The sequence below is a fragment of the Chamaea fasciata genome, unplaced genomic scaffold (genome assembly GCF_029207755.1).
Source record: "Chamaea fasciata isolate MVZ Bird 193981 ecotype frontalis unplaced genomic scaffold, bChaFas1.0.hap1 SCAF_2, whole genome shotgun sequence".
In the NCBI taxonomy this organism is placed as follows: Eukaryota; Metazoa; Chordata; class Aves; order Passeriformes; family Sylviidae; genus Chamaea; species Chamaea fasciata.
Window position 1 is genome coordinate 110427710 of NW_027094087.1, and position 20752 is coordinate 110448461.

The following is a 20752-nucleotide window of genomic DNA, read 5'->3' on the forward strand; positions in this document are numbered from 1 at the left end:
CCAGCACCTGGCCTCCTGTCATGTAAGTGTCATGATGTGTGGTGTCAGTCGTAAGTTTGCACGTAGTGGTCCGAAGAGATATAGGTGAGGGGGAGACACTCATTAATTTTAGAAAAAAAAGTTTCAAACTGTTTATTCTCAGCATTACTGAATTCTCCACCTTACCCCAGGTCTACCATTACGCTTTGCCATTAATGTATGAATAAATATGCAAAATTAACGAAATTAGTTGTAATAGCACACTCTTAGAACAATCCTTAACATCTTTCTCTAGGATGCTGTCATGGAAGTATTTAGTGTTCTATTTCAGTGTATGAAGCCTGCATTACTGTGGAGGAACCCCTTTAATTTAGTGTCATCTGCTATTAGGCAGGCAGACTGCAAAAACTGGTCTTCTGTCTGAGCTCTTAGAGGTCCGTGTTCTGTGTTGTCACTGAAGGAAATGTTGAGACACTATCACTCTACAACTCCCTGAAACCAGAGTGTAGCCAGGTGGGGATCAGTCTCTTCTCCCAGGGAACCAGCATTGGTCTTTTTCAGCCTTAAACAAGGATTTCTCTTGGGCCACATCATTAAATGAGAAAGTTATTTTATGCTTATCATATGTGTTTGACTGCTCTAACCAGTGGAATGAGGATCTCCCAAGGTTTGGGGAAGTAGCCCATATTTGTGACATGAATCCTATTAATTTTTTGGTCTAAATACAGGCTTCTAAAATATGAAAGATTTTACTTCTCACAGGCTGAATAGAGGTGAAAGAAAGATCCGAGTGTGGAGAAGGCTTGCAGTGCTAAACTTGGGTTAAGAAGCCATCCCTGAGGGGAATCCCACCCTATAAAGGAGGTTTTTTTCTTTTTGTTTTGAGGCTGCTCTAAATTGCAAGCCTCCTGTATCTGATGTTTGCCTCACCTGGAGATCTGGAGGTCAGCTACAAACTGGCCTGTTTGTTGCATCTGGCACATGAGGTCTTGGAAGAGGTGATTGCTGATGGTTGGAAATGAATCCTGGAAATGAAGGAGATGCAAACTGAGCCTTTGGGGGAGTTTCAAATGTACAACACATCCCTCTAGCAGAGTTTTCAGGAGAATGAAGGGATGTTTGAGAATTGTACAATATCATTTTCCCAGGGGTGGCTTAGTCACAGGTAGTCCCCCTGGAATGCAACTACTGAGATTGTTGTAGTAAAATAAGGGTTATTTCTTTTGTTCTTCCTCTTCCCTGAATACTCACTGTTAACAGCACAGAATTTGAGTTTGTGCAGTGGACTTTGCTTCATGGTAGCTTGTGAACTTCCAGATTGGTCTACCAAGACTTTTGGAACTAGTGAATGAAGTTGTGCCCGTGGGGATAAATTTAACTCTGACTTCCATGAGTGACACCTTTTTTTCAGGTCTGTAATGTGCATGTGCTCTTTGCCCCGTCTGCACCTGAAGCAGAGCTGCCCTTGTCACAGTTCCTAGGCTGCTTTCTGGGGAGACACAGCTCTGCTTTTCTCCCAACTTGTTTTTTCCCTCTATCCAATGATCTACCTACCTACACCGATACTGAGATTTGCTGTCTGGTGCAGCTGCTGATGGTTGTACTGAAGCCCTCTTCCTGCCTGTAGAAGGCAGTGCTAAATAAATCACAGTGAATTTCTTGGGGCACAGAAATATTTTATCATTTCATCATTAGCAGTCAGGCTCACGACATTCCTCAAGGGGAAGGCATAATGTAACAGTTCATACTTTTTTTTGCTTAATACTTGACTGTAGAGTACAGCTGCCCCTGGTGCAGCTGGGAATACCAAGAGTTGCTTTCCAGTGCCCCATGTCACATCTTTGTGGGCAGAACTGTGTATTTCGTGTTTTCAGGACATTATTCAGTTGCTCTGAGCCTTCCAGGAGGCTTCGCACAAGATTCTGCTTGCTGACAAATTATGTGTTAAATTTTATTGACAAAGGTCTTTTCACTTTGTATTTTTATGCTTAGCGTGTCACGCTGAAAACCTGTTTCACCAACTTAGAGCTACAGTTTCTATTTAAAAGGTGTATTTTGTACAGATAAACAGCACAAAAATAGTGGTAGTGATATCACTATCAGTAGCTTTCACTGTGATCACTGGAGACAATGGTGGCTTTCTGATAGTGAAAAGCAAGTAGCAGCATTAGGACATCCATACTGAAAGCAGCACTTGGCTAATTCTGAAACACCACGCCAGATCTAGACTTGGGTCGATGAGGATGAATAATAAATCAACTATTTAATTTTTGATTCCTGTAGGAAAATGACAGCAGAATCCAACTGTAATGCTGCGTTTTGCTGGATCTGCTGCTTCTTGTATAATTTGCTTTTGGTCTTGTTGATATTTCAGTTTTTGAGAGAAAAATTGTCTTTTTTTTACTTTAGAGAATTAAGACCATTTTGAAGTGCTGGGTGACAGTGGCTACTTATATGTGTTTTGGAAAAAGGAGCAAGTCTGAGTCGAAGCCTACCAGCCAGATAAATGATGCAGCAGAAAGTGAATTATGTGTGTCTGCTCATCTGAAAGTGGGTGGAGGGAACATCTTTGTCAAAAAAAAAAAAAACACCAAAAAAACCAGGCTGTGAGCCATTACTTGGAACATACTGTAGAGAACTTGGGACTGTAGCTTAGTGTTACAGATCTTTCTCAAGTGTGTGACCAGAGTGATTGCTGGGGGCCTGGCTTTCTTGCAGCACGTTGGTGTTATCTCTGGAGGTCAGAGCTCGTTCCTGTGTGCTGTGGCAGGCAGTGTCTGCTGGGCACGAGACACCCAAAGATGTTCAAGAAGTGATATCCGGTCTTACTTCTGTGGGGCGGGGTGTTGTTTGTTTGTTTTGTTGTTTGTTGCCTCTTCATTTGTTAACAAAATTACGAATAACCTTTTTTTTTTCCCCAAAACCATTTTAATTTTCTGCACAGTATTTTGAAAGCATGTCACAGAACGTGTAATGCTGCTCAGTTTTGATGAATATTCTTTTTCTCTTTAATTTTTCTTCTCTGGGAAGTTGTTAAACTAAAACTTTCCTTGAAATTTTGTAGAATATTATTTCACAAGAGAATTTTGAAAAGCAGTGTTTTTTGGTATGAAAGAAAGCTGTTTTGTATGAGCATGGAAAGCTTTACTTGTTTAAGTGATACTGATATACCCACAGTGTTAGTACTTGTCCTGTGGAGTCAGGCTGAAATTAAAGCCAAATTATTTTCTGAAAGACCATAAGAAGTGGGTTTGGTTCTTAATTAAATGTATTTGCTAAAGAATTACGTTCCTTCATTAATTAAAATTTAAAATTGAGATTCTCTAGGGAGACTCCAGGTACTGATCCTCACAAGTACTTCTGTTGTTGAAGCTGGACAGATAGCAGATACTGTCTGTGGGTTTTGGTTCTGTGGTTATTCTCTCCACTTACAGTGTGTTTGCTTTCTGTCTGGACAGTAAGGATGTGGTAGTTCAAAATATTAAGGAGTTAATTTTACCTAAAGTTTCTCAAATACTCTTATTCAGAAGTGCCTCAAGGGCACATGCCCTTTGCTTAACAATTCAGCTCTTTATGGTAAGTATTGGCATTGGTCTGTTCTCACTTGAATAGAAACTGTTTCAAAAGTCTTGTGCAGACTCTTTGAGAGGGAACACAAAAGAATACATAGGTTTAGGTGGGATTTTCTAGTTGTTTTTCAAGCCTGTCCCTTCATATTGCGTGTGGCTGCATCTCACATACACAGGTATATGTAATAGCATTGTATTTATGAAAATTGCTCTTATATGTGATACCAAAGAATACTTAAAAGAACCCTTTTGCTTCTACTGTTTACATTTAAATACTGTTCAAGAGCCTAATTTTTTGATGCTTCAGATACTTTTAAAATTTTCAGTCTGAAATGATACATTTGTTTGGCAACATTATTGTTAGGCTGAAATAGCTCTTTTCTTTCTCTGGTGTTTGTCCTGTTGGTACTTGTAGAAAAGTCAGAGTAGCTTTTGATTTGCTAAGGTAAATAATTTGACATGTTTAGACTTCTTTTACAAGAGAGAGTCTTCTTTCCTCTTACCCCTGCAGTTCTCTTCTAAATTTATTTAATTTCTATCTTTACAGAATGCGAGGAAATTGTTTAGAATCTGCTGAGATGGTATTAATATTTCTGCTTTTAGAACAGGTTTTTTCTCTGTCCCTTCTATGGCAAGAGTTTGGGAGTATGAACTGAAACCAGCAGGAAGCAGATTCCAGACAAGATGGTTCCCTGCAGTTACTCTGTGGAGCGGCTGGCTGTCCAGGATTGTTAGTGTGACATGAGTGGACGTGGTTTAGGAAGTGGTGGGGAAAATTAATGGAAGGAAAATCCATCAGGAGCATTTCCCATCTGTGCCCAGAAAGTTAAATTGATGTAGGGAAAAAAATACCACTGTATGCTACCTTTCTTTTGCTGCCTTTTCCACAATGTGGGTCCATGTAGAAGCTGTGCTAATCTTTTATTATTGTTATTTTAGTCCATGTGCTGTTCAAGTAAATACAAAGGTTGCTGCTCGGGGCTGACTATTGGTCTGATTTACTGTCATCTTATTTTAACTTTGCTGGAAGTCTATCCTCTGTTGAGCTCCAGAATCCTTTATGTTTATTTTCCTCTGCCTTATGCTGGCAGCATATACTCATCTTGGTTTGTTGACTTATAATCCAGTAATGAACGTACGTGAGATTTTTTTTTTCAATAGTTTTAATAAGCCTATCACAGAGTTCAGGATCTACGTGGCTGTATATAATGTTTCACTGCTACGTGTCTCCCCGACAGCCTTTCCAAAGCCTTCTGATGGGTGTGGTCTGGAGTTGCAATGTCCTTACCTCATTTACAGTTGATAAACCTAAAATGAGACCGTAAATTCAGTCCAAAGGCCAATATCTTATCATGGCAAATTATGGAAGTAATTATAGGATGATAAGCTACCACCAATAAGTGTAGTTAATATTATGGCAGTTCTCCTTTTATGTTGAGTTTTGTGTTACTTAGATGCCATAAAATACGTGTGAAAATGGATTTTTGGTAGAGGTTGGCCTGACCTACAAGAAAAAACGAAAGCATGTTGAACTGTTGGATGTGAGACAAGTGCAGGAGACCGACCCAGTCTCAAATCTCATGCCATTACTGCACAGGAAGAATAAATTCTGACAAATTTATTTACTGCTGCTGCACTTTGTGCAGTGTAAGGGCACAGCCTTACGGCAGAAAGGAGGATGAAGGTGAGGTTGTGCTCCTTGGAGTCTGCCAGCGTGTGAGAGGGGCTGGCATGACATGAGCAGCCATGTCCCCACCCACACCTTGGAACGTGTGAAAATAAAATCAGCCCGAGCCTCAGACTTAGTTTTGATGTTCCACGAAGACTTGGGGTTTTTCAAGTTATCTCGCAGGCAGAAGAAGTTTGAAATGTATTTTCAGCACACTGGCATTTATGGAGTGCTTTCCATGCACTGGGCAGCAGCTCAGGCCTTGCCAGTCAGGAGTTTTTCCCTGTGAACCACATGCACCTTGGGAGATGCCAGTTCTCCAGCTGTGGCCTAAAGACAAAGTCAATATTCTCTTTCACTCGTGCAAGTGTTATTTATGTTTCCAGGCTTAAGCATAAAGGTTACCCACCTCCTGTTGCTTTCACCGGACAGGCCACAGGTGGTCCAGAGTGATGAGGTTTGCTTTTTTTGGATGTAAGGAAATCTGTTACTGCAGAAAACAATGAAAAAAGAGCCTTTTGTACTACAGTTGACACTTTAAAGGGCTTAAAAAGATTGACATTTAGGACTGACTTGTGGGTTACCCTTCTCCTTTTATGATTATTTGAAAATGTCTTTAATTTAAATTTGATACATTTTCAACTGTTCTTGAACTTCCTCACCTTTGTATTTTTTCATCTTCCCCAGACATTCCCTGCAGAGGGATAATCAGTTGTTCTCTTAGTGGCTGGCATGATTGAAGTGATTATTATGTGAAGATGTTGTGTGTTGGGTGGGTGATGATGGGAGGCTGTTGTGCTGCTGGCTGGAGTAGGGGTGGAATGGTAACAGTGGAGAAGCTGCTGTCCTTCAGGGCTTGAGTAAATTGTGACCTGCTTTCCTTCTCTGGCATTCCCCTGTGACAAAAGTTTCATCTCTTATTTGGTGTTCCCTCTCACTCCGTTATTCCTTCTGAGCTTTCACTTGCCACTTCTCTGATTGTGCCCAGCGTGCTCTTTAGAACTTAATTCAGTGGCTGACTCTGCTTGATTCAGAGCTTTTTGGGTTGTTCTGCTGTTTTCCTTGTTTTCTCTCCAGGGGAATTGCTTGTTCATGGTGACACAATGTTTTGGCAGAGATTTTTTAGTGCATAGTGGAGTGTTTATGTATATTAAGGAAGGCGAATGAAATGTGTCTGCATCTTTCCACATACATTTTCTAATAATGATGAATTCAACTCTTTGGAACCAGTGCTTGAAAAACATCCAGTCTTCTGTGGAAATTAGCTTTTCCTGGGTTGTGAAGAGTTCTTATTAACTGTGGTTGACACACTGGTGTATTCTGTCAATTTAGAGATGTATGATCAGGCCATTGAGTGCTTCGAAGGTGAATTTATCCTGTAAACAAAGCTAGATTAGTGATAGTGAAATAGGATTCAAGGGTCTGTCCTGTTCATCTAAAACCTTAAAAAGGAAAACAGACAACATTTTAGTGTAAAGGATCTGTCCTTCTAATGGAAACTTTTTAGTGACTTTACAGCTTTGGGTCACAATTTTGGTGCATTTTTTGCAGTATCAAGTTAGTTGCATTTTGGAGACTGTATTGCCTGTAAGTTCATTCTAAGGTTTGGCATTAATGTGTAATTGGAATTGATGTCTGCCCCTGTAAATAATGTCATAATTGATTGTTCATCTAAAGGCCCGAGTCATGGCAGCTTTAGCTGAAGAGAGAACTTAGGAAAACACCTTCTGTGGAGTGTGGCATGTTCATAAAAAAACCCCTTCTCAGTACATGTCTGATGTATAGAATTCAGTTATTGCTAGCATTATTTCATTTGAAATGCAAACATTACAGTAATGTATTGTAAGGAACTCTTCAGAGGTGTTTGGTTTCTGAACCACATTCACATCCTGGTTTATGAATGGTGCTAACAGAACTTCCTGTTGTTCAGTGCTGATCCTCACACCACTTTTGGGGTGCTCTGTCCCATTTCAAATTTCTGGTCATGGATTTCACACCTCAGTGGGTTTATGAAATGCTTTTTAACCGTTTGATTGTTGTTCTAAACATTTTTGGATTTTCTCTCTGATTCTGAGGGATGAGCAGTGTTAGTTAGTGCGTAGAGATGCTGGTTTGGTCTCTCTGAAAGGTGGTGTGGGTGCAACACAAGGTAAATGCTGGGTTAAAGATTTGGGTTCCCTGCAGTGGAATCCACATTGTGCAGTTTTTTAGTCCACAAATAGACATTTTTAAGAGACAGATGGCCATTAGCTGTTTTCTGTTTGGGACTGCTACACGTAATGAACAGTGTAAGGTTCGTGAATTATGTGTAAACTTTTAATTCAGAGGAGTGCACAAGGTTGACCTTCAGAAACGAGTGTGTTTGGGATGTGTGTTGCTTCTCCTAAAGTGTAGTGAGTGACTCATTTTTAGAGCAGTTTTTAAATAAACTCATAAAATTCTATAGTTAATAATGTTTTGAAGATGAGGAAGCTCGTTTGGGATTTTCATTTATTTCATAGTTTTTAACCTTTGCTGTAAAGTTAAAATACGGTATAGCTTTCACTTTTTTTTTTTTTTAAATTAGAGTTATATTTTAATGAGTTAGGTGTGACTGTTTTGGTGGCTTCTGGTCCATAAGCATTGGAGTACTGTGCTTAAAGTGATCAGGGTATGTGGTGAATGAAAAGGAGGCCCAACAGAAGGGGGTAATGTACTTTTCCAGCTGGGCATTGTATAAAAGATTCCTTGCAGATCTTTCTCATGGAAGGAACATCATCATCATCATGATGGAACTGAGAACTCTAATTTGAGTCTATGTTTGTAGTGTTCAGCCAGACAACCACAGATGGTGGTGTGCCCAAACACCTCCATCAGTACCCACCTCTAATGGATTGCATTTTTCTTTACCCAGCTGTTCGTTTTAAATCACAAAATCCTCCTTTTCTAGCCAAGGTGGTACTGTAGTTGTGGATGGGGAGAGGATGGCTGAAACAGAGTTCTCTATGTGTAGGTGGAAGCTTTGAGTGTCATTCTGCCTCTGTCCTGCAGACAATCATCGTGGTCACTTTTGGCTTTAAAGTGAGGTTGACTCTGGAATCTGATACCTATGGCACTTGTGATGGGTGTGGACAACTCAAATTTAAATCTTTGTTTTAAACAAAGTGAAGCTTTGAATCTTGATCTTCCTAGATGTAAGTTCTTAGTAGGTAGTTTTAATGTGCTGGGGTTTGTTGTGAATTTTTTTTGCATCCCATTTCCCTCCTATTACAGAATTGGTTTTTGACCTGCTGTACTTACCAGGAACTTCATCCTTTGAAGCTGTCTCTGTTTTCTAGTTCAGTAGTGTCCCTGAAAATACGTACAGGATAGATGGAGAATTGGCATTAAGCTTCATACATAAATGTTTTCCCACTTGGTATTTTTTAATGTTCATCTGTATATTAGATGTCAGATTTGATAGGGCTTGGGAATCATTATTCAAGAAGGAGATTTTACATCCAGCTCCAGGGAAATGTTAATGAAAAGAGTCTGTGGTGACAACCTGTGTGGCTGTTTACCCTGCAGCTCCAGGAGTCTTTAGGATGTTTTGCCTGTGACAATTCACTATCAGATTTTACTTACCAGAAGACTCTGCTGGCCAGTTCCCAAGCTATGTTTTGAGTGTATTGTCATTTTAGATGGTGTTTAGTGCATATTATGATGCAAATGCATACTAGTAGCTAAAATAATTTGGACTTAGGCTTTGTTAATGCATAAATGTAAAATCTGAAATCTCTATGAATATACTTCCCCACCTGTTACTGCCATGTAGCAGAAATAAGACGTTTATTCTTTCCTGGAATAAGGTTCAGCAGCTCTGCCATTCAGAAGTGGTACTGCTCATTAGCTGGGGCCTGTATGCAGAGGATTGTATTCCTCTTATTTCCTCATTGCATTTTCTTTTTGTTGAAATCGCCCCATGAATGGGGGGAAAGGTGAGGGATAAGGCTGGATGTTTGCTGGTGATAGCAGACAAGGGTTACAGCTCTTGATAGGAATTACTGTGCTGCATTTCAAGGTGTTTTCTGCTCATAAAGTTCTCCTACAAACATTTTTCTATGCTGGTTGGTTTTCATGCACATTTGGTTATGTTCCAGTGTTGCTCATTTTTATATGTAAGCATAATTGTGTAAGCATAATTAAGCAGCCACAGAGGAGAAAATATGAATGGCTGTGGAAAAAGGAATGTGATATGTGGACTGTACTTATGTGGGAGATTTCAGTGATGTGGTGGAAAATCATTGGGGTGGACCCTTCTGCTGCACTGGCTGTGGTGACTTTAAAAGTACCAGCGTTGTGAGACTCCTTGAAATAGTGATATTTCAGTATTTAAAACCAGGTTCATTCAGTTTAGATTTTTTTTTTAATCTTTTGTGTCTTAATGTGCCTTTACCAATTCTGTATCTCCTGTGGTGCTGAAAATTCCACACTTCCCACCCTATTAGCATTAGTTTTTACACTTTCTTTATGAAACAGCTCCTGACCCATTTTCACTTCCATTCTTCTAAAATAAATCATCTTTTCCTTGTATTTTCAGACTAAGCTACCAGCAGTATTATTTCTGAGTACCAGGCCACCTCAAGTGCTCGAACCCTTTTGGGACTGAAGTTTAGACTGGGCAGGTTTAGCAGAGCAATTGGTGGTAGCTTTTAAATATTTTTTAATAGTTGCCTTTATATGTTGCCTTGTATTCAAACAACACAAAAAATAATTCTGTTTAGTCTGAAACTAGGTATTTTCACAAGTACATATTTGTTGTGTCAGTCTTGGTAGACATTGTCTTGTGCATATGTATGTACATGATTCTCTATTTAATACCTCTTTTTTTTTTCAAACTTCTTTATTCTTTGCTTCATTGTCATTCTTATACTTGGTGCCTGATAGTCAGTGTTACATTTCTAAAGACTTGGGTCCAGATCCAGAGATATTTGAATAAATAAGTTATTCAGATCCTTTTTTCCTTTGGTAAGGCAGGCAGCTATTAATGCACGTTCTGGCTTTATTTGTGGGTGGGTTTCTGTTTCTGGGTTTGGTTGTATTTTCCTGTATTGATTTTAATTATATTTCCAAAATAACTTACTCAATTAAAACAAAACCAGCTATTTATTTGCCGTATCATATCTTACTTTAAATCTGTATGGAACTCTGCAGACTCTTAGGTAAAACTCTTTGAACATAAAAAAAAAAAAAGATAAGTTTGTCTATCAGTGTTAGCTGTCTAAATGCTCTTAAGTATGACATGCCACACCTCATTTGTGATGTTCTGTGTTGGTATAGGTGAAAATTGCTAGAATAAAAGCAGATTTAGTGGTCTTAAATTTTAGTGTGTGGTGAGCTATTCATGAGCTTGAACAGTTGCTAAATTAAGGTGCTGCAATTCTACTTGAAATAGACTTACTGTGGTAAAAATAGCCAAAAAGATGTTCCTATAGTCTCAGATAAAAATAATGCTCCACTTGCCTATGAAAAATCTACCACCACTTGGAAAAAAAAAAAAAAAAGAAAGTTGCTTGTTTTTGGGTTTTTTGTGCTTTTCTGTGAAGATTAACTATAAAGGATTTTGAATTATGAAATTCCATATAAAATTTGCGATAATTTCCTGAGTCACCTGATTGTGAAACATTTTCAGGGACTGAATAGAGATGATTCTGTTTGCTAATAATGTACAACTTCTAGAAATGATGTAGGTGTGTGTGTATGTACATAGACATTGATATTTGTAAGTTTATTTGACTGTATTTAAAAGAAATAACAAGAGGATTGCATCCTCCTTGTGGACTCAGAATTAATGCAGAGTGATTCACCAAAGCTCCAGTCAACAATTTTTTCATAAAATCCAGTTGGTTATGGACACTGTCAGCTGCAAAGGACTAAGCTTCCTGTATTTTATGTATGTAAACTATTTTTAATATGTAAACTATTAAGTTTGCATCTGTCTGACAGAAAACACTTGTCCAGAATGTCTTGCAACTGTCCTGTATTCAGGGGAGACAAGTTGGGTTTTTTACCCACCACTAAAATGTCACTTTTCTCCATTTAATCATTGATTTGCATGTATTCTGTTTGGTATTCTGTTCTGCAGTTCTGTGCTTTTTATGAAGCAGTATCCTTCAGTTTTCAACCATAATTGAGTTCATGTTAATTTTCCCTTGTAAGCTTGGCAACCTTGACCTTACTTCTGCAGCTTACTGTGTCATCTCTCATCTACCACAGACATCATTTGAACAAAAAATATTTGTTACATCTTCAGCATTATCTGGAAGCAAAAAAGTCTTAGACTACAGTAGTGGTTTTTAAGAAGATTCTTCTCAATTGTGACCATCAGGCTGTGCATGTAGCTCATGTGTGCAGCTGCTTTTCTTTATTGCCTGCCTGTTTATTCTTATATCCTGTTTCATGAAGCATTAGTCAGAAGGTAATAAATCAGCCAAAACTGACGGTAGATTTCTTGAGGAATGTTTGAGAAGGATCAGTTTCTGTTGTTCTGCAGTAATTGTCCCTGAAATGATGAAGACTTTGGTCCTAAGTGTTACCAGCAGACTGGAATAAGCTCAGAACCTTCCAATATGGCACAGAAATTTTGCGAGAACAAAGTTACTGAGGAGGCCAGTCCATGTTTTTCCTTCTTGAGGCCTGAATGTTTTGGGGTCTAAGCATATTTGTATCCAGCAAGCTGCACTGTCAGCATTTTTACTGAAGCTCTTGAAATAGTGTAGTCCATAGATGAACTACAAGGAGAGGAAACGTGCAAAATTGAGAGACAAATTTTATAACAGAATATGAGCACTGCAAAGACAGAGCATGTAAAGAAGCTTTGAAAGCTGTGGTGGGAATTGCTATTGAGTAAGAAAGTAAAGGAAGTTAAGGCTATTGTGCCAATACATAATATGAGAGCCTTCAGTGGAGGATCTGCTGCATTAATCCAGGTTATCTTCAGTCAAATGAGAATGGTGTGCTTTTCTCTGCAGAAGTAAATGAGATGTTCTTGTAAATCAGCTCGGAAGGTGATGTGTATCCAGCCAGTCACTCATGGAGGGGGGGGGGGGGCGTAGTTTTAACTTTTGAAGAATTCAGGCTTGTCTTTTTTGCTCTGTACTTAGCTGAAGTGAGCCCTGCTCACACCATTTCTGCAGAGCAGGAGCTGGAACTTCACCAGGAGGTTCTCTGGGCCGTAGCAAAATGTTGTCATTGTTGTTAGCAAATCACGGGTGGGTTTTGGTGAATGGTGGCGAGGAGGAAGGGATGGGAAAATCAGCCTTTCAGAGCCTCCTCAGTGGAGGAGGACCAGTGGTAGACGTGTCATTGTCACCTCAGTGGCCAATGCTGTCCCCCATAGTTACTTTATTTTCCAGAAGGATGAAATATGAGCTAATTAACATTCTGTTTTTAACCATTACTGTAGTGTGTATTTTGTTTGTCAAGTGTCTGCTGATGTCTCCCTCTCCAATTTTCGTGTGGAATCTCTGTTCTCATTACCTGCTCCCAAAGCCCATCCTGTTGGGTCAGTGGAGGCACAGGAAAAAGAAGCAGCAACTGTTCAGTTTTGTCATCCTCCCCCAGCTTATCTACATATACAATAGTGTTTTATGTTGTGAAATCGAAGGTTTTAGGAACTTCTTGAAGCTTTGAATTTGTGATTTTACACCATATTGCTTGTATTGAAATGCTGTGTTTTTCTTGAGCAGTTAATTTATTACTCAGTAAAATTCAAATAATTTCTTTCACTGTATGTTACTGCCCAATTGTTCTCATGTTAACAATTCAGATTGCTGGCTTTTTGGTTCCCTGTAGTTGCCAGGTCTTTTTTCTGTGTTTTAAGAAAAAATCTGCTGACTCAGTGTACTCCTCCTTTTTCATATCATTAATATATTAAAGAATTAATCGTTAATATTTTGCCACATACGGCAGTTTAGCCCTGCTTAGTTTCATTTTGGTCAGTCATGCTTATCATGATTCAGAAAGGAAAACATCACATTATCTTCTTCAGAAACAATGTGAACAAGCTGTATTGATTTTTTTCCTTCTTTTTTAGTGCAGTTGTTTAACAGTAGTTTTGAATTTGTGCTGTAAAATACAAACAATTGCAACCAATGATCAAGTTTATTTCTTCGTATTAACTGAAGTAGGAACAGCATCGTCCTTTTTATTTATAAAGCAGAGCTGTAATGTTTCAGTGACTCCTGTATACAATATTTAGAATTCTGGTTTTATCTGTTGGATTTATCAGTTAGATTTCTTTGGGTTGGGTATATTTATTTATTTTGTTACGGTACATTCTCGACTCTAGGGTCTTTCCCTCAGGAAATGACATCATATTAATAATGGCCAAAACTGGCATTTAGTTGATGGGTTTAGTTTTGTTTGGTTGGGGGTTTTTTTGTGAGTGTGGGGAAGGAATGGTTTTAAAACAGAGGGAAAAAAATAATCCAGTTCCTTATCCATTAGAATGATAAGTAGGGAACACACAAGGGTCTGGTAGTACATTTTAAAGGTGATTCTAGAATTATTTCCTTTTGTGAACAGATTTTGCTAGCTTCTTGTGAGGTGGTAAATACTCTAAGCCTTTTTCTTCACTGTACCGTGTTTAAAGGTGTCCTAAGAATTGATAGTTGAATCTGTGCAATCAGGGTGCCCCCAGTCATGATCTGTGATGTAATGAGAGGGAATTTGTGTGACAGTGGAGTGTTACTTCAGTTGAAGATGGCAAACAACATGAATGTTGTTACTTTTTTAGTGTCATATAAGCCGGTTTCTTTTCCTGCAGCTATTCCTACATCGGTTTCCTGCCTCTGCTCTGGTTGCCACACTGCGAAGCAGCTGTGGGTGATTATTTTGCCAAGTTCCTAAATTCTTCAGGTTTCCCTTTTATCTTCTTGTAGCCTCGAACAAAGGGAAGGAAATGTACAATGTTGTGTAGCAATCTTCCTTTTCATTTCAGGGTCTTTCTTGTTAATTTGTCAATACTCACAATTCTCAAGGCTGGCTCCATTGAATGCACATAAAGATCCATACAGTGTAGAGAAATAACAATGCTTAAAATCCTCAGGGGTTTTTAACTTCCTTAGAATTCTTAGTGGCTAAGAGTAATTTAAATGGGCTGCACAAGTGGTGCCATAGGTGGCCTTTGCAGTTAAAGAACCACTAAAATGAGATCAAAGAAAACTTATACAGATACATGCAGTTGTGACCTCCCTTTATACATCCATTCATTCAACAGAGACAAATTCTTCTTACCTGTGCAGAAAAATACTTGTTACTTGCTGGAGCTCTTTGTGGATGGGTCTGGTGGGGGAGAGTTTCTTGACCAAAACCAAAGTTGGGTCAGTCTTTGCCTGGTGACTCTGCCCTGAACCACACAGTGACCAACCTGCTCTTCCTTCAGGAGCCCGGGGGCTGGCTTGCTGTTCCTGGTGAGGAAGTAATGCTTGCTTTTAGTTTCTGTTTCATTTTGTTAGAATGTGCTGGAAAAATTAAAAAAAATCATTTGAAAGAGCCTTCCCAAGCTAAGTTTGCATAGATACGAGTGTGTTGTTGATTATGTCGAAAACGTGTTAGAGGGCAGCGGAGAGGGTTTGCTTTAATGGTGTAATTGAATTGCTCTTACAGGAACAGATAACTTACAGTTAACTGTGGCTCAGAGGGGAAGTTCTGGTGTCTTAGGCCTTGCCTTGTGTTGGTATCAGGGAGATGGCTTAGCAGTATCTTCAGTTTCTGTTGTAACATAAAGTAAAATCTGCCTTGTTGAGAATTGCTCTGAGCTGTGTGAAAGGCTTGGGCACAGGTTTTTACATCCCTACTACAGGCAGTGCTTCAGATATGTGTGATAGGTCTTTTAATGAGGATTTGCTTAGTAGGGGGCTGTGGGAACATTGAGGGTCCCCAAACACTTAAATGTTAAATTGCATGTGATTTATAATTTCCCTGAACATCTGTACAGAAAAATCCTGTTATGTTTGTGAATAAAGTCAAGTTCTCTTTAAACACCTGTAGCCTAATTCAGGACATAAACTACCCTAGCTTCCTCTCCAGTATTTATTGTAGGCTACCTGTTGTGGTGGCAGTTTCTGTATACTCTGAATTGCAAAAGACAAAATACCAATTTAAGAAGATATCAAAATACAACTATTCTCTTCAGCAGCTGCAGCATCTATTGCAAATCATCAGAATAAGGGAAGCCTGTCTACAAATCAATGTGGAACAATAACATTAGGGGCACTATCAAAAATTTTGTTATGAATTGTACAAATCAAGAGACCAAAAGTGGAGAGAAGAGACACGGTGCCAAAGACAAGGTTCTGCACTCAGATATTTGCAGATTGGTTCAGCTGCTGAATCTGGTGTTAAGAGTCAATACATACACAAATAGTGATCTGAAGAAATGTGCTTTAGGCTTGTGCGCTTTGCATCTGATTTTAGGGATGATGTTCTTTAGATGGAAGATTGACTGACTGCAAGAGGTGTTCATAGCGATGGGAATAAAATTATAGGTGTAGTAGCTCTGATCTACGGTGAAAAGAATTGCAGTCCTTTCACTGCAGTTTGCCCAGGGCAAAGCTTGCTCCACAGGAAGGAGAAGTTCTGCAGCAGATCTTTGAGGCAGAGGCAAATACACATCTAAATTTGGTATCTTCAGAACATGGCCAGATAGGTACAGTTTGAAATACGTACTTTAAATTTATGTAAACATGTTTCATGTTTTATTAAATCATTTTAATACCAAATGTACACCTGCAGTTCTGTAGCAGCATCGCTTTGTTTTGATTCATTGGAACTTTGCCTCTGAAAACAGCCATAAAATGAGGCTTTTCTGGACTTAGAAGTAGGTGAATGTCTGTGATACACCTCAGTCTTGGATACAAACTGTGACCCACTCAGAACAGATTAGATCAGTAATTGCGTTCTCCACAGATGTTTTAACTATTTCCTAACATTTCCTTATTTTATTTTTGGCATTTTTCATTTTGGTGATTAATAAAAGCGTCCTCAAAGTGAATTATAAACAAGGGCAAGGCTACTGGTTTAAATATTCAGCTTGATTTCTCTCCCTTCTTTTGAATTCTGAGTTTTAATAAAATCTCCACATCTCTAAGAAAACTCCACCTTTCACAGAAATACAGAATATGCTGAGTTGGAAGGGACCCACGGTCTTTGATTACTGTCAAGTAATAAAATCAAGGAGTTGATAATTGCAAACAAATTTGAAACATACACAGAGATAGGTGAAAGTCATCGATTAATGAGCTGGAATTAGAATTTGTTGGAAGTCTGTCTGGCTTCTGAGAACTGTGCTGGTGCAAAGGACCTTACCTCCCATTTAAGTTTGTTCAACTGCTTCAATTCAATGGCTCGTAAGTTCAGAAAGTTGGGAAAGTGATTTTTAGAATGTATTTATTTACTCATTCCCGAAGTGCGAACAGGGTCAGGAGGTAAATAGGGTCATCAGCTAAGGATGTAATAGGTTAAAGATCATGGCAATTATGGTGAATAGAAGGTGTCAGTTCAGTTGGTAAAAATTTGTATTCATAGCTCAGAACATTCTTTGCTTCTGTGTGTGTCACTTAAAAACTCCTGGGGCAACTCTTCTCAAACTGAAATTAATTTCTAATTGGGTTTACATTTCTGACTTTAGCTTTTCTTAGTCTACAGTACAAGGAAGTAAAATACTTTACAACATGATAGATGTGAAAAGACTCGGATCTTGAGAAACACATATGAAGAGACATAAATTGCGTAAGGAAACATGTTGAGGTGGTGTATTCTTTGGTTTCGCAAAAATGAGTGAAATAACTGTTAAATGAAAAATTATTTCTTTAGGGAAGAAAGCAACACAATGAGAATAAAATCAGAGAGGTTTCTTTCTTGCAGATTGGAAAGAATAAAATCAATCCTTTTGTGTTTCATTGATTTTAAAATTTAAAATTGTCATGTAAGTTAGAGGTTTGTTTTGTGTTGGGGAAATTAAATGTCCACAGATAAACCAGAGAAAATTTCTGTTGTTTATTTGTTGTCAATTTGCATTAGAATTAGTGAGCTTCCAAAACTGTTCTGTCTTAAATATTACATTTCTTCTTTGAAAAGTGATGCTGATTTCATTATTGAGAGTGTTTGTAGACCTCATCTTTCAAGCTAATAGAAAACTTGGTTATTTCTCAGAAAATGTATTATTTGCTTTAGTAAAATACAGAATTCTGAAAGCCTTGTATTTCTTTTTCCCAGGCTGTTCGCTGCTATGAATCGCTAATTTTGAAAGCTGAAGGAAAGGTCGAGTCTGATTTCTTTTGTCAGTTAGGTCACTTCAACCTCTTGTTGGAAGATTATCCAAAAGGTAAGAATTTTTAGTTCTTCTGATAAATGTCTTTGGGAAATTGTTCTTTGGTGTAGATGACAGCAGAATGAAAAACATTGGGCTAAGTCACTGTTATCTTGGTTTGTACTGTATGTCAGAGCCCATAAAAGAATTAAGACTGGTGATGTCTTCACAAAATCTAACTTTATTCTTACTTCTCGTTATTTTTTTTTCTTTTCTTTTCTTTTTTTTTTCTTTTTTTTTTTTTTTTTTTTTAAATGAGAAAAACCCAACCAAAACACTCCTGGTTGAGGTATGAATATGAAGTTGGCTGGCAGGCCTGGTGTCTGATGGCTGCCTGCCTTTCAGTGATTGTGGGGTGTGGGTGAGAGCTGGGTAGAATTTACTTCTTTTTTTTTTTTTTTTTTCCATGGGATGTCTTTTTTCATTGTCCTTGCTTTTTCATTTTAACATGAATGCAGTTTTGTTTGTGTAGGGAAACAAACAACACCCCCACCCTGAAAATGTGTACTCCCACCCCACGCCTTTTCCCAGACACAGAGAGATACTGGTTTACAGTTTCTTTGGGATGCAGAAGGAGGGAGATGAGTTATAATTGAGAGTAGTTCAGAAGCACTGCTTGGTGACTCAGGCTGGCTGTGGGCTGTTTGATAGCAGTGTGTCTGTGGGTCCACTGGTTCTCTGTCTGACATTGAACAGCGTGAGTTTGGCTTCCTGAGACTTTCATTTCTAAAGTGAGAAATACGTAGATTTAGTGCTGCTCAGGAGGAATTTGCAGGTATCTAAATTCAGTCTGTAAATTCAGACGGGTTTGGTTGATAGAGGCATCTGTCTTGTACCTCATCCCATCCAGTGAGTGTGATATAACCACTGGTGTTTCCAAATCCAGAGGCATGGAAAAACCTGCAGGGAACATGGCAGTATGCTGTATCTAAAATATAGTGAGGAACAGTCTCATCCTGTGCTTTCATTTTACGAAAATTGTGCCTTCCCCTCTGCAAAAAAAAATTACACCACTCTTTCTCATTAGCCTAATAAAGCTAGGTGTGAGTGCAGTGTGACCTTCTGGATATATTTTACTTAGCAAAACCAGCCCAGGATTATGGACTTACCTGTATTAACTCTGCTTTTGAGATGATAACAGTTAAGAGTGACAGGACCAGGTGGTGCTGTGGATCAGAGGCAGGGTTTATTGATGGGGTATCTGCTTTATACTCTGTGGATGGTTTCCAAAACAAGCGTAAAAAATCCAGTTGGTGGTCGAAAATATCAGTTCTCCAGAGCTGTAAAAGAGCATTAGCACAACTATGTGAGAAGAAACATAGAGCTATTAAAAATCTGAATTAAAGTACTTAGTGCTTTCTTAGATGCCTATTTAAAGTCACATCTCAATCGTAAAAAAACCCTTAAGACAAAAAACCTAGTTAGTTATGGAGTATTAAAAAAAGATGTATCTGTATTTTCAAAGAAGTACAGTAATAGTTGAAAATAGTGGAGGAATTTTTGTTGATATAAAAAGGGAAGTTAAAGGGCTTTTTTATTAAGTGAGGGACATACGTTCCTGTTCACTACAGCTTTTGAACTTTAGTACCAAAGACTGTAAAACTATTACCCTCAATGCAGAAAGTCATAGGTGTTCTATAACTAATTTACTACTGCTATTTGAAAGGAGTAGAATGCTTGTAATTCATTATAAAGTAAAACCAAATTTCATTACATGATTCAAATTGTTACTTTAATTATCATCCATTCCAATTGCATTATGGGTAATTTTATGTGATTTAGAACAGAAAAGTAAAGAGAGTTCAGACTGTTTTGATGACACTTATGTGTTTTTTACCCAGATTTTAAGTCCTGAAGTTCCAGAAGTGTAAAATGCTGAAGGAGCATGGTCTTCAGAACCATAAATCTGTGTAGTCTGAATTTAGTCATGGACAAAGTTATGAAGAAGTCAGTGTGTTTAATAAATTGGATGTAATTAATAAAATATCACAAGATAGCAGCATGTGTAATGCTCCACAATTTTTTCCCTTAAAAGCCTGTTACTTAATTAAAGATCTTCAATAAATGCGTGCACCTTTGTATATAATGTATGAAGTATTTTTTACAAAGGCAGAAGTGATAGTGTTCTTTGTCAAAAAAATGCTTGCAGTGAAGTTTGTGCAGAGCAGAACAAATTGTGAGCTGATGTAGAACTGGGACCAGTGGTCAAGGTGAAGCACTGCTGGGATGACAGAGATCTGGCTTTCATGTTGGTAGTTTCTTTCCTTTCGATCTGTCTCATTTTTTCACAAACACATTGGCAGTGAAGGATCATGCAGCTTGCGTGCATTTTGTTGCGTGTTTTTAGTGTTTTGATGTAGCTAACACCTTCTTCTGAATGTACTGAGACTATAGGTCATTTTTTTTGTGAGAATTAGGACTTAGGCACTGTAAGAGGGATCTTGACAAAAAGTCATGGTGGATTTTATCATTGAAACTCACATTATTGGTACTAATTATTATTATTATTGGTACTAATCCTGCCCTTGCTGCATGTACTCAAAGGGTATCAGTGATGGGCAGGCTACCTTTCAATGTGCAGTAAGCTCATGTCTGATGCTGAGGTCTATTTGACTTCATTTTTTTAAATGAAACCTCTTGAATATTTTAAGTTCCCTCCAAGTGCAGTATGTTTTCTGTCACTTGTAGCCACCGAATTCCAAAATCAGTATGTTTTTATTTTTCTTCCTTAAAAAGAAGTACGTGTCTTCAAGAAAAGTTTTGAATTCACATCAGAAATTACTTGATGAGGTTCTTTCTTCTCAGTATTATACCTGAGCTTAGACTTGAGTATCAGTGCCACTGCTAGCCTTTAAAAGATCTGAAGCCGCTCTGCAGGTTGCAGTTTTCACAAAATGCAGTAAGTTTGAATTGCTGTTGTTAGCAAAAGGGTTTTCTCTGCAGCCATGGAATGGAGTTGTTGTGTTATCAGCACTCTGCTGCTGGTTAGGAGAAGGTCCTGTGCAAGGGATCAGCCTTTGTGCAGATTTTGAATCCAGTCAGTCGTTGATTTGTATTCAGACACTTATCACCAAGATTGCAGATGGATTGGTTTCAGCTCTGCCTGCATGTTCAGGGTGGGTTCTGTGCTCAGCTTTGTACTGATCGTGACTGATCAGAATTCAGCTTTGGGATTTCCTAAAATACGAACGTTGACTCCTCCTG

At 38.4% G+C, this 20752-nt stretch overlaps 1 protein-coding gene across 8 annotated transcripts in view; it reads left to right on the top strand.

The window, feature by feature from the left end:
• The window catches only part of KDM6A (lysine demethylase 6A), a 151088-nt gene that overhangs the window by 16883 nt on the left and 113453 nt on the right, over positions 1–20752 (top strand). For all 8 annotated transcript variants that reach the window (XM_066177059.1, XM_066177060.1, XM_066177061.1 and 5 more), the window contains exon 3: positions 17455–17563. In XM_066177059.1, the coding sequence (XP_066033156.1) occupies positions 17455–17563 (109 nt within the window). The remainder of the gene's footprint in view (positions 1–17454; positions 17564–20752) is intronic.